The 14,040-nt window shown below is 36.0% G+C and overlaps 1 protein-coding gene across 1 annotated transcript; it reads right to left on the bottom strand.

The window, feature by feature from the left end:
- Window positions 1-2,066: 2,066 nt before the first annotated feature.
- On the bottom strand, window positions 2,067-13,356 carry tmem134 (transmembrane protein 134). Its single transcript, XM_057843878.1, has 8 exons — window positions 13,132-13,356; window positions 12,579-12,832; window positions 12,434-12,501; window positions 9,134-9,220; window positions 8,982-9,058; window positions 4,571-4,615; window positions 2,512-2,565; window positions 2,067-2,424 (listed from the first exon to the last, which is right to left on the bottom strand). The coding sequence occupies exons 2-8, from the start codon at window positions 12,786-12,788 to the stop codon at window positions 2,342-2,344; spliced, it is 624 nt and encodes a 207-aa protein (XP_057699861.1). The 5' UTR covers window positions 12,789-12,832; window positions 13,132-13,356; the 3' UTR covers window positions 2,067-2,341.
- Window positions 13,357-14,040: the final 684 nt, after the last annotated feature.

Raw genomic sequence — 14,040 nt, 5'->3', positions numbered from 1 at the left:
TATAATGGGTCAAAATATTTTTCGAACAGATCATGTGACTAGCACATTAGACGGTCATTTGCTTTGCATATTATTTATTTATTTATTTTTAATTAGGGAAGGGCAATTTTATTTTTCAAATGATTTTTTTTCTTTGTTTGAAAATATTTTGGGGGGATTGAATGATTTAGACACAAATGTCCTACCCATAATATGGCCCAAAAACAAAAGGGATTGCTAAAATCAAAGAAAACTTTTAAAATTAAAAATTAAGTGTTCAAATGCAAATATTTGAGTCTCAAATATTTTTTCGCATTCAAAAACTTTTTTTCTATGATTGAAATTTTTCTTTTTTTGATTGAAGTGAATTTTCGTTTGAAAATGTATATTTTTTGTTTGAAGCAACTTATTTTTGATTGAATAATAAAGACACAAATGTCCTTGCCAAAATGTGGCCCAAATGCAAAACAACATTACTTCAATTTAAAAAGTTGCTTCAATCAATCAAAAAAATTTTTTGACTTCAATCAAAACAAAAATTCAAAGAAAAATAGCTTTCAAATGCATTTTTTGGAGTTGCAAATATATTTTTGCATTCACTTTTTTGGGGGGATTGAATAATGAAGACACAAATCTACCTCCATATGGTTCCACCCAGTGGATACAATTTTTGACTAGGGTAACTACATTGGCACGACACCGGCAGGCGTACCATATTCAATGGATGACGATCTTGGCGAAAAGTATAGCTTTCCCAAGCAGCCTGATTTAGAATTCCCCTCAAGAATGATGAGAAACAAAAAACGCTCGTTTTCAACTTATTATTATACATATTCTTGTAAGTTAATTTTATTGCTGACACTGCGTTTTGGGGTCATCGACATGTTGTGCCCCCCTGGCCCAAAAGTCAAACTCCGCATATGTAGATAACTATTGTAAACTGCTTCAATTAATGCACGTAGCACAGCTGTTCACATACTGTTCTACTGTATATGTGTTTGGTATTAAATATTTATATTAAATTATCATCAGAAGTGGGTAGTAATGCGTTACATATACTATGTTACATTTACTTGAGTAACTTTTTTATTTAAAAAAATTACTTCTAAGAGTAATTTTACTAAGCCATACTTTTTACTTGCGTTATGCTACTTTGGGCTACACAAGAGTTGTTCCATTTCTCCTCCTTTATTCTACAGATTAGATTTTTAAATTTTTTTTTTTTTTTTTTTTACCAGCAAGAGTACCTTTACTAATTTCACTAATGAGACGTCGCCACAATAAGCACGACTCCATTACATCAATCAGACGCAAGCTTGCCGTTCTATGATCACACCAGCCTGTTTAATCACGTGGTGTCTTTAAAGCACCGTAAAAAATGAAGTATTTGACATAGAGCACTGCTCTCAACAAAACTTGAAAGAGCAGATTTAAACCTCTCTCTCAGTTTTTATTTGGCACCGATTGACCATGGAAAACCGGAGATATGATCCTTTTAATTTCATAATAGTAACTGAAGGAACTATTCACTTTTCAAACTAGGAACTATTTTCTCCACTAGATGGCACTCTGCTCTTTGGACAAATTTGTTTCTATCTACCGCCGGAATTCAAAAAATTTTTTTGGGTACTTCTTTCACTTAATGTGGTTATGTAATTGGTTATTGTACAGTATCATAATAACAGCAGTTCATCTAGATAAGTTTGCGCTGAGACAAAAAAAAAAAAAAAAAAAAAAAAGCAGTTACAAAGTTACTCATTACTCTTTTCACTGGATACTTTTTTTAAATTTGTACATGAATACATTTTTGGATGACTAATTTTACTTTTGTAATATTATTTTGAAGTAACGCTACTCTTACTTGAATAAAAATTTTTGGCTACTCTACCCACCTCTGATTTTCATGGAATTGGTCCTATTGAGAAGTGGATGAATTCAGGTAAGTAAGCCTGAGTGCCCAGAAGCAACCAAATTGGAACAGAAAAAATATGCAAATTCCACTCAGAATAGGACAAGATTTGAAATCAATCATCAAAAATGCGAGACGGACAAGATAAGCATTATCCTATCTTGTTGCCGTTACTGTATGTATTGATGCTTTTTTATTCACAGTAACGTATGCATAAAGAGGAAAACATAACAAATGTTTTTATTATTTCACAGTCAGTAGGCATATTCACATACTCCACAATATGTCCATGAACGTACAAAGATACTTTAATGTAGTGGAACAAGTAAACAAAATGAACGATTTGAATTTTCAGTGGTCATCACAACAAGAAAAACAACACAATGTGTTAAGTTGCCAATGTACTGGCGGCAGAACAAAGCCAAAGTGGTTCATGTAGTGTTTGGTGAGAGGTCATTTTTCAAAATAAGGCAAGTAGAACAACTTGAAGCCTCGTCTTCCGCGAACAGCACAGCTGATGTATATCACATGATACACTGAAGAGAGTTCAAAGAATAATGATATTATTATCATTACAACAATTTAAGAATGAAAAGGAATCCTATAAAGGGGGATTTCTTTACCTCCAGGGATGAAGAGCAGGAATCCAGGAACAAAGAAGATAGCACTTGAAACGCCTGTGAGAACACACACACAAAAAAATGTTTTAAAATTAAATATGTTCAGTTCTAGCTTTAGTTTTTTTTTGTGATGCTTTGAGTAGAATTCAAAAAGATTGTTCTTATCTAGTGCACAAGGTAAAAAATTCACAGTGACGTTGAATGAACATGTGATAAAATCTGTATAAACTAGGGCTGTCAAACGATTAAAATTTTTAATCGAGTTAATTACAGCTTAAAAATTAATTAATAGTAATTAATCGCAATTCAAACCATCTATAAAATATGCCATATTTTTCTGTAAATTATACATATATTCTGTAAAATAAATTGTTGGAATGGAAAGATAAGACACAAGATGGATATATTCAGTGGGGAGAACAAGTATTTGATACACTGCCAATAGGAAAACCCATTGGCAGTGTATCAAATACTTGTTCTCCCCACTGTACATTCAAAATACGGTATATAAAGACTGTACTGGGCATTTCACTCTACTGTCATTTAAATCTGTCTATGCTGTCCTCACTCCGAAGCGTCTACTTTTTCCAAAGCTAGACAGCTAGTGAACGACGCCTTAATAATCAGACTTCTCCCTTTTTCATCTGATTTATTAATAAAATAGCCTCAAACCATTGTCCTCTTTAGACCGTCGTAAAACTACAACAACAAAAAATTCCACAAGCATTGCATTAGCAACAACGTTAGCTCAGCACACTATACAGGTTCACTAAACATAAACAAAAAGCGTCTCATACAAAAAATAGAACATTTCGCTTACTAACATAATATGTACATTCTTTTTACAACAACCATACTTACGGACAAATCTTGTCCAAGGATAATATAAGCACAACATTACAACGTAGGCGTCAGCCCGAGACGTCGTGCAGCCATATTAAACTGGCAAGAAAAAAATATAAACCATGTCGCAAAGCGACCACAAGAGTTCGCTGTTAGACAGCACAAAAAGCCTGCTGTAAAACTTACCAAAAGGCAGAATACTGCCTGAGCGGGACATGTGTGTTAATTGCGTTAAATATTTTAACGTGATTAATTAAAAAAATTAATTACCGCGCGTTAACGCAATCATTTTGACAGCCCTAGTATAAACCTGATTCGTTTTTACTCTGAGTTCTCCTTGACAACACAGTCAGCTGATTGTACATCACATTGGTGCACTGCTGCATACCGAGGGACATTATTTTCAAAATCTTCACCTTTAATTATTTTGAGGGAATACACAGTGCATTTACACTGTTGTAGAAGCTGTCCACTGACGACATGACATGATAGGAAACTAATTTCTTTTGTGTAGTCCTTTAAAAATGATAAGGGAGTACTCATGTTTAAGAGATACCGTAAATCCTTAGCTGGACTTTAGCTTTGCATTAACATAAAACAATGGGTTACAGTGAATTCTGGGGTTGCTGAGGAACTAATGTCTCATGAACTAAAAGTGGTACGAAAGGGACAGCAGCACCATCAAGTGTTGACAGTACAAAGTACAATTCAATCAAATGTGAGCTTTTTTTGCAACACCAGTTTGCTTAGAACACCCCTATTTACATCAGACAACATTTGATGTTTTAATTAATAATAACATTATTGTAATTACTGTTTCAACACCCCTGAATCTTGCTTTCTGAGTTTTTGTCTACTCATTAGTCATGTGATTAAAGAAAAAAAATCCAAAGCACTTATACAGAAGAAAAGGGAAACGGTCATTTTAACAGAACACAAACGCGCTTTGAAAGTTTTGCAGATGGCTATCAGGAACATTTTATCTGATAAAGCAAACAGTCAAATCAGCAGTGCTTTTCTTGGGAATACCATTAACCCAAGTATGTCTGAACTCTTAAAGGGTGATTAAAGGAAATGTGTGTGTATGTAGTTTTTCTTAAGGAAGTATAACTTTGTTTGGTCCTGATAGGCTTTATTCCAACTTTCTCTGGTATTGCTCTTGTCCCCTATACAATTAATGGAGGAAAAAAACATTAATACTTCCAAACATTTTTCTTACCTGCATTTGGATTCAGCTGTATGACAACCCCAGTGAAAATAAGGGCTGCAAAAAAGAACATTGGATAATTACTTGGATGGCAGGGAGGAAAGTCATCAAAAGGCAATTATAAAAAGGCTGGTTGGTAAAGTGGATGAGGTGCTGACAAGGAATGTTTAAAAATAAATAAATAAATAAATAAAGTGAGGGATTTTTTTCCCCCAGTAGTTGGAGATCCTCTTGTACTTTCAGCAAACAAGCCACTATTAAAATTTTAGGACACACACTTCTTCAGTACAGAGCACCACTGAGCAATGTCAGGATACCTAGTAATGTGGAAACACCACAGATGAAAAACAACTGTGCAAATAATGCTTTTAATTGTTCAGACCCTAGTAATAAACATCATCGTTATACAGTTTTAAGTTGTCTGACACACACACAAACACACTGAGTACCGTATTTTTTGACTATAAGTCGCACCTGAGTATAACTCGCGCCAGCCAAAAAATGCGCAATGAAAAGGAAAAAAACATATCCTGTAAGTCGCACCGGAGTATACGTCACATTTTTGGGGGGAAATTTATTTGATAGAATCCAGCACCAAGAACAGACATTTCATCTTGAAAGGCAATTTAAAATAAAAATACAATAGCGAACAACAGGCTGAATAGGTGTACGGTATGCTAACATTACATGACGCATAAACAACGAACTGAGAACGTGCACGGTTTGTTGATGTAACATTGCTATTAAGAGTTATTCAGATAACTATAGCATAAAGAACATGCTATCAAGTGGTATAATGATATAATAATGTGTTAAGAAATTCACACATAAGTTAAGTCGCTCCAGAGTAGAGCAGGGCGGTAAACCGAAAATTTACCGTTACCGAAATTCTTCACGATGACCGACGTAATTTTGACCATGTCGGTAAATTCGGTAATTTAATAAAAGAAGAAAATATAGTCTTTTCATCCCGCTTTGACTCTGTGTTGTTCGGCTATGTTCATTCCCCTTTAAGAAAACAGACAGTGTGCTTACGTTTGGAGTCACATGGTTTTCAGGAAGCCAATCAAACAGAAGCCCGGTAGGCTAACGCTAGCGGCTAACGCTAGCGGCTAACGCTACAAGTAAACGGGATGAAGTCGGGCTTAAGTTAGCTTTGCCAAACTTTCACCCGACATTAAGTAAACTCTTGACGGGTTCCAGATAGGGATGGAAAAACAGAGGCTTTCTGAAACAATGAACCACTTTTAAGACAATTGCTCTAAATTGAATCACTGTTTGACACACTGCAAGAGCCCCATCTACTGGATAAACAGTGCACGTTTCTTTTTAAAAGTAAAGTTGACAAATTGCCTCAGCATTACATATCTTCAATAGAATTAAGTGGATGTCGTCTATTTCAACCAGGAGATCGTGTCGTCATTAAGTGTGATTTACACAATTAAAGTTGACCTCTTTAAGCCTGTGTCATTGCTTTTGTCTGTGAAGATGTGTTCAAAGCAGTATTTGTAATACAGAACAGTGGTAGTCTTGTAAGTGGCTCGTCCTAGATGACGGGGAGTAACTATGTATTTATTTTTTGTAAAAATTACAGTACAGTAAGCACAGTGCTTGGGAACAGGAATATTATTTATTGCATACTGTAAGGATTTCCAAAATCATAAGATGTAAATAATTGAGCCGAATAAAAGAAAGGAAAGGTTTGTGAAACATTTTATTTTTTAATTAAGTATAATTTCTGGGGGACGGGTGGATGTGTCGTATTTGTATCTATTCTAAATATCCAAACGTATGCCACTATCTAGTGTATAACAATGCGGAATGAATTTAATGAAACTCAAGTGATGATATTTTTCAAGTCATACAAGCTGTTATAAATATTCACACAAGAATTCTTATTGTTTACAAGATTTTTTTTTAATACTTAATTTTTAGACTGCATGTGCAGTTGTTAAATTGAAAGCTGGTAAATTTAACGAGAAACTGTTAATTTGTATTCCATGCATTGATTCAAATTTTCAAACTATATAACAGTTTGCTTGGGAGAATTTATCGTCATTTATCGTTATCGAGGTAAATCTGCTCAATTTATCGTGATATGTACTTAAGGCCATATCGCCCAGCCCTACTCCAGAGTATAAGACGCATCCTCTGCCAAACTATGAAAAAAAACTGACTTATAGTCCGAAAAATACAGTATGATTAGTTTGAAGAAGCTGTATTTTAAATCCATCCATTTTGTACAGCGCTTCTCCTCTTTTAGGTGAACATGCTACCATCTCATCTGACTTTGGGCAAGATAGGTTAAAGCCTGGACTGGTAGCAAAACAATCGCAGGTCACATCTAGAGACACCTTCATTTTCACACCAATTGAGTGTCTTCCATTAATGTAACATGCATGTTTCTGGATTGGATTACCAGTGTCTAAATCTTTTGGATGAAAATACTTATTAGCCTCAGTCATACTTTAGTCACTTCAAAATGTGTTCGTCTTTGTCTGGTTTTAGTCAACAAATACAAATTCTGTCTGGTTGTAGTGAAAAATGATTCAAAATGTTTTTGTTTGAATATTCAAAAGTTTTAGTCCAAAAATAAAAGTTACCAACAATTTCGATCAGACATAGACAGAGGAGCACATATTGTAGCGTCTACAAGGACAACGCCAACTTGGTGATGATCAGAGGTGGGTACATGTACTCAGTTACATTCACTTGAGTAACTTTTTGAGAAAATTGTACTTCTAAGAATAGTTTTAGTAAGCCATACTTTTCACTTTTACTTGAGTAGATTCGTGAAGAAAAAAACGCCACTCTTATTCCGCTACTTTGGGCTACACAAGGATAGTTACATTTTTCCTCTTTATTCCACATATTAGATTTCTTATTGTTTTGCCAGCGATACTAAGACTAGCTCTACCAATTTCACCAATGAGTCGTCACAAAAATAATCACATGACTCCGTTAAACCAATCTGACACAAGCTTGCCCATCTATAATCACGTCAGCCTGTTTAATCACTTGTTCTCTTTAAAGCACTGTCAAAAATGAACTATTTAACATAAAGCACCGGCGATACGATCCGTATAATTCCATGATAGTAACTACAAAAGCAATTTTCACTATTCAAACTAGGAACTATTTTTTCCAATAGAGGGCACTCATGCTCTTTGGTCTAATACTGCTTAAATTCTTTTCTTTCTCTCACCGGAATTCAATGATTTTTTTTTGTCGTTGTTGTATTTCTCTGACTTAATCTGGTTATGTAATGCTTATTGGAATGTTATTGCACAGTATCATTATAACAACAGTTCATACAGATAAGATTGTGCTGAGAGAAAAAAAATACCAATGTTTAATTTTTTTTTTTTTTTTTTTAAATAAGCAGTAACAATGTTACTCATTACTTGAGTATTCACTTCACTGGATACTTTTCACTTGTACTTGAGTACATTTTTTTGGATGACTAATTTCACTTTCACTTGAGTAGTATTATTTTGAAGTAACACTACTCTTGCTTGAATAAAATTTTTGGCTACTCTACCCACCTCTGGTAATGATAATACACTCAGCAGGAAAAGCAGTACATTATTATTAATTCATCCCAACAAAAAGCCACGAACAGTATGTAAATTAAAAAATTGTCCGATCGTTTATGAGGAAGCTCGCCACGCTAAAGTTGATGCTAATGCTAATGTTAATGCGAAAGCTATGCTAACATGAGTTACATTTAGTGTGTGATGATTACTCAGCACAGACCTTTAAAGGCTCAAGCAACATTGCATGTTTTCTCTTGCCAAGGAAAACAAATCTTACCATGTGTTTCCGAACAAGCAAGATGGAGCACAGCCTAACATGAAACCTCCTAAACTCCCGTGAGGAGAGTGAGGGTGAGGCGCAGCATATCTCACATGAGTGACACGACCTAAACACTGCTACGATGCAAGCTGACGTACTCCACGTACAACATGAAAATGTCACACAGTGAACATATGACAAAACTGTGTCGCATTTTCGTCTCGACAGACAAAAACTGGCATTCGTTTCGTTATGTTCTAGTCTCCCAAGCCACATTTTTAACGTGTCATTATCATAAAAACGTATTAGTCGACAAAATATTTTCGTTATCGTCACTGTTGGGGAAACAAAACTGTGGGGTATATTCATAAAACTGACTATCAAGAGCTGTTTCCGTTTTTTTTTTCCCCCTTAAGAAAATGCTAATTGCCATACCGCAATCTCAAAAAATGCATAGACTGGACAAATACAGTAGTGGTTAATATCCATATTAAGTTAATTTGGGGTTTAAAAGAAAAAACTGTTTTTCAGACGTTTTGATTGCATTTCTATTTTGGAATAACACTCCAGCTACACTTAAAATGGTTTGTATATGGTCCACATGTCATAGGTTCTCCATCAAACTTACCAACTCCAGTGAAGAGGAGTAGAAAGGAAGCAAGGACAACTCTTCTGTTTTTCTTCACCAGCGGATGTGACACCCACCTGCCCAACAAATTTATGTAAGTATAATAGGGGGCCATCTTTTGATTTTTGTGTGTGCATATGTTGCAACCTTACCCACAACAATGCGCTGAAAGTTGCGTAACAGAACTCAAGGTGCTGAAGGACCACTGAGAGCTGCAGTAAGACAGAGTGGCGGGGTCACTGAAAAAAAAAAAACATTAACATAAAGTCACTTCAATTTCATGAAGCCTTTTTGGATCCTTTGATTGTTGTTTAGGTTTGGGTGAAGAACAAGCACTATGAAAAATGAATGGGTGGTTTACTCTTACTATATTCTTTATAGACAAGTTTCCTGAGCAAAACATGGGCGGCGCCATCTTTGATAATTTCAGCTCCGAACTTCCGGTTTAGCCAGAACAACATAAAGTGCGGTTGAAGTAAGAACTGTGTTGACAAAGTTAAAACTGCAAAATCAAACCAAAGGAATCCACGGAATCTCCCGACGTAGATGAGGGCTCTGAGACTTTCTGTGCTGTGCGTGAACTTCTGGAAGCGCCTATATATATGGTTGGAAGTCGAATGTTTTGATCAGCGACCATCTAGTTGCTACAATGCGCCAGTTTGAATCTACTTCACCATACGCCTTAAATCGAAACCAGCTGCAGACAATAAGGATGTGCTTTAAACCTAAGGATCTACCTAAAAGATTGTATGTTTGTTCTTATCACTTCGTTGATCATTCGTGGACAAATTTATAACATGTACAGCCTGTGTTAACGTGAGGTGTAGATTGATCCACCGGCCACTTGAGTGACCAAAATGAGGTGTAATTACAAGTAATATTACAGTTGCCGAATGTAGAAGGGCTGACACGGATTTTGTTGTTACAAGGAAATACTACAAGGTATGTACTAGTACATATCAGGTATGAAAATGGGTCAGGGGTAAAAAAGGTGAGAAGGGTGTGGACGAAATATGTTCCAGTACACTGTACAACTAGGGCTGTCCCAAACGACTAATTTTCTCCCGCTTAGTCAGCCGACTGTTTTTACGATTAATCGACTGATCTATCAATCCCCATTTTTTAATTTTTTTATTTTTTAAATTAATTTAGCAATGAAATTTTTGATGACACTTATTAATCACAAAAACATTTTGGAACACTTAAATCCTTTATTAAAGTACAAATAAACAGGTAAATAACAACAGTAAATCGTAAATAAACAATGAGGTCAAATGCTCATAACATTAACTAGTGAAAAGAATGGAATGTAAACAGATTCAGAACACTGACTTTGCCTTTCCAACATGATTCAAAACAATTCTTAAAAAATATCTAGCATTAATATTATAGTAAACTACTATACTAAGATATAATAGTAGTATAATAATTATTCATTGCCAATCAGATTTTTCATAAAGGGTGCCATTTTAAAGCTACTTTTGGTGGAGAATCTGAATTCTGAAGTACATGGGATTAACTCCAGAAATCGTATTTATATGACAAACATGACGTGTTTTTATTTTGAAATGTTCACTGGAAGTACGTTCCCTAAACCACTGGAAGGAAGCTTTGCACTCGGCAAAAAAAACTTTTTGTCATTGCATGTGGTGTCAGTAATCATTCCCCCCCCACCATTTTTTTCTTTTGCAAATGCTGTTAAGCAGCGATTTTTCATGTTTGAAGTGTCATCTTTTAACCGCAAGTTTACGTTTTGGAGAAGACTGCCAATGTTTAATAGCAGGCTAAAGTAGGTTGTCTTTTTCACCCATTAGCCTCAATGTAGCAATGTTAACATTTACAGTGTTTAATATAGATGTGTTTCCTTATTTTGTATGTCTGAACTTTAATTCTTCAGCATGTTGATGACCAATAAACATCTGTGAAAAGAACTGGAGTCTCATATGCCATCAACACGCACGTGTACACGCATGCACAAATGTATACACGCACGCGACGATAAAACGCAGCCGTGAAAATTACCGCCCTCATTTTTATTTACTGGGCGATAAATGGATTCATTGCATATCGCGACAGGCTTAGCAACTTCAATAAAACATGTAGTTAGTTAGATGAACTTACAATCTGCCAGCTTGTAATTGTCTCCTGTCGTCTTCCAAAATTAAAACTGGGTGACGGCGCTTTAGGTGTTCATTCACGGCCGATGTGCAGCCAAGCATGGAATTGAAGAGACAGGAAACAACCGTGTACTCATTTGTTTCCATGAAATAAGTCAATGTTTTGGCCATTGTAGTGTGCTTTTTTGGCTTTGTGCCGCTTTCCCCGCTTGCATACCAAGCGTCCGACATTAAAAAAAAAATCTCCCGATCCCGAACCCCCTCCCTTAAAAATTTTCTCCTCGAATCTACACAATTCACGCCGGTCACCCTTTTTGACTTCAAAACGGCCAATTTTGCTTACTAAGGTGAGAGATTTTCATGCCTGACATATAAACAAAAATAGTATGTCATTCTTTTTTATTGCAGATATTGATCGCAATAAAACATTTGGACAACATGATTCCATTTCTTGTTTTATTTAAAAACGATTGGTGCAGGTGCAAAAAACGACAATAAATCACAATTTATAAAATTATTAGAAAAATATTAGCGAATGTGGAGCATAACTCGAGCCTTCCATCATCAAATTAGAACGCACGTAGTCTCGATAAATGTCCATCGACGCACAGTAAGTGTTGTGAGGTGCATCAAGTGGTCTTCCCTTGCCTAACAGCTTTTTCCACCTGTAAAAAAATGAACAAAAAAACTTAAAACACTTGCATTTATGCGTTTACATAATTGTGCCATCCTACACGTACTGATTAGCAACTGGCTAGCAGCAGATAGCATGTGTTGCAGTAGTTTTAATAAATAATATTAAAGCTCATCATAATTACAGTCATCATTGTAATAACAATATCAAAGGCGACAAGTCGTTTCATGCGCAAAGATTTTAGCTTTAGTATTTTTTGAGCACCGGACACATGAAAATGCAGGGATAGGAAGAACATACCTTCCATAACACCAGTGGCAACATGGCTACATAAACAACCGGTCATTGTGGTGGCATGGGCTTGGTTCCACATCTGCCTTCATGAACATGTTGTCCTCCCATGTTGTAATGATAGCAGATGGATGCGGTATTTCCAAATTGTCTTTTTTGAGGGATTATGATGAGTGATGCCACTCCAGTTTCACTGTTGTTTTGGATCGAGAAAGTGTAAAACAGAAGTCGCAAGCAGAAATGCAGAAGTAAAGCAGAAGTACCTCGGAAACTTGTCTATACCAATAAAAACTTCAAATATTAATAAAAAATGACGTATCAATTTGAAGAAAGTCCCTGAAAAGATTGTGTTCAGTCCTGAAGGTTTACTATCAATCTAACCACACTAAATACAGATTGATTGTGCCAACCTGATTTTAAAGAAGTTGTTAAAAGAGGAATTGCCATTGTTGTTAAGCGGGTCTTCATTTTCCAGATTCTAGAAGCAAACAGAAAAAGGTGAAGGTGTGTCTTTGTCCAAGAATGCAGATTCGTGCAGTTGACACGTCTTAGTACCTGATACTTGAGGTTACTGTGCTCGGGTGAGGCAAGCAAAGCGGGTGAGGGATGAGGCTGAGGCTTTGAAAAAGTCAGAGGGCCAAACGTCAGCTCCGCTTCTCTGTCCTTGTCCCGAGACGGCCATCCTTCGGCGTCCACCCCAGACAAGGATCCTTCCTCATCCACCTCCAACACGAAGGCGTCGTCAATATTGAACTGTGTTGCCATGGTGATTGCCTCTTACGCACTGATGGCTTTTGGTTTGAAGTTCACTATGGATGAGGAAAAACAACAAGATTATAGATACATACATAGTTAAGAGTGGGCACACAAATAGAGAACACAATGATGAAACAAATTCATCACAATGTACTTTTTGGACTAATTTGTCAAACACAAACAAATAACAGAAATCAAAGTTAACTCTTATTTTCAGTTTAATCTATTAATACCCATTAAATCGTCTCATACGAGCGTCAGAAAACATGTTACAGTCAACAGGAAGGCTGAACTGCTCTCATCCTAGCCTTTGTTTCCGCTAGTCGATCAGATGACCAAGAGGAAAACTTACTTTCTTTACGGTTTTCTTCGCCGATGTTCTGCTAGACTCCAACACAGTTTACACAAGGCTCACATATCTCTTAAATATCGAGTAATGCCAGCGGAAGCTGTTCATAACGAGATGAACTTTTTGGAAAGCGTCAATCGCGGTCCCAAAACTTTCAACGCTCGCTCTTTTCCTTTCCCCCCACCGCTTAACTAACCGGCTATCTGTTGCATATGCCTGATTACGCCCAGTGGCAGTGGCAGTGGAAGTCAGGTAGGGCTCTAAATCGAGCGTCGATTGATTGATTGGGCTAATCGTTTTGCTCTTAACAGTTTTTGTCTTTCTGCCGAATTGATTAAAAGATACAACGCATTAGTAGGTAAGGTAGCAACATTTTTAAAGGTATATGTTAAGATGACGTGTTATATAGTCTGAGAAACATGAAATAAACTTACCAATAGAAACTGCAAACCAATACAATTTTCATCCCATAAAATCCATTAGCTTCTCCAATGTTATTCATATTCAAATGAAACTTTCAGATACGTATTGCAGCGTCACCTGCCTGTTTAATGGATATTTGGCAATATATAGTTCCCTGATAAGTCGAATATATTTGTAATTTATTGGACACTTGCACAACATTGCCTAATGTTTAAACTTAGGGGTGCACAATATCCATTTTTTGTAACCGACGCATATATTAATAACTTCCTGCTCCCCAAGGCCGATACCGATACGATAACCGGTAATATATATAGAATTTTAAAATGTATAATAACCCGAGTTTTTGAACACCTGTAGGTCAAAAATACTAGTGGTGGATTCAGCATAGATTTGCCTTTGACCCCACCAGAATTTTCATGTTGACATGAACATTATTATAATGAACAAAACAAAGACATGTTTTGACTTCAAATAAAGTGCCCATAT

Source organism: Corythoichthys intestinalis, chromosome 8 (assembly GCF_030265065.1).
Source record: "Corythoichthys intestinalis isolate RoL2023-P3 chromosome 8, ASM3026506v1, whole genome shotgun sequence".
Classification (NCBI taxonomy): Eukaryota; Metazoa; Chordata; class Actinopteri; order Syngnathiformes; family Syngnathidae; genus Corythoichthys; species Corythoichthys intestinalis.
The sequence above is the reverse complement of the archived record's forward strand: the minus strand, read 5'-3'. Positions and strand labels throughout refer to the sequence as shown.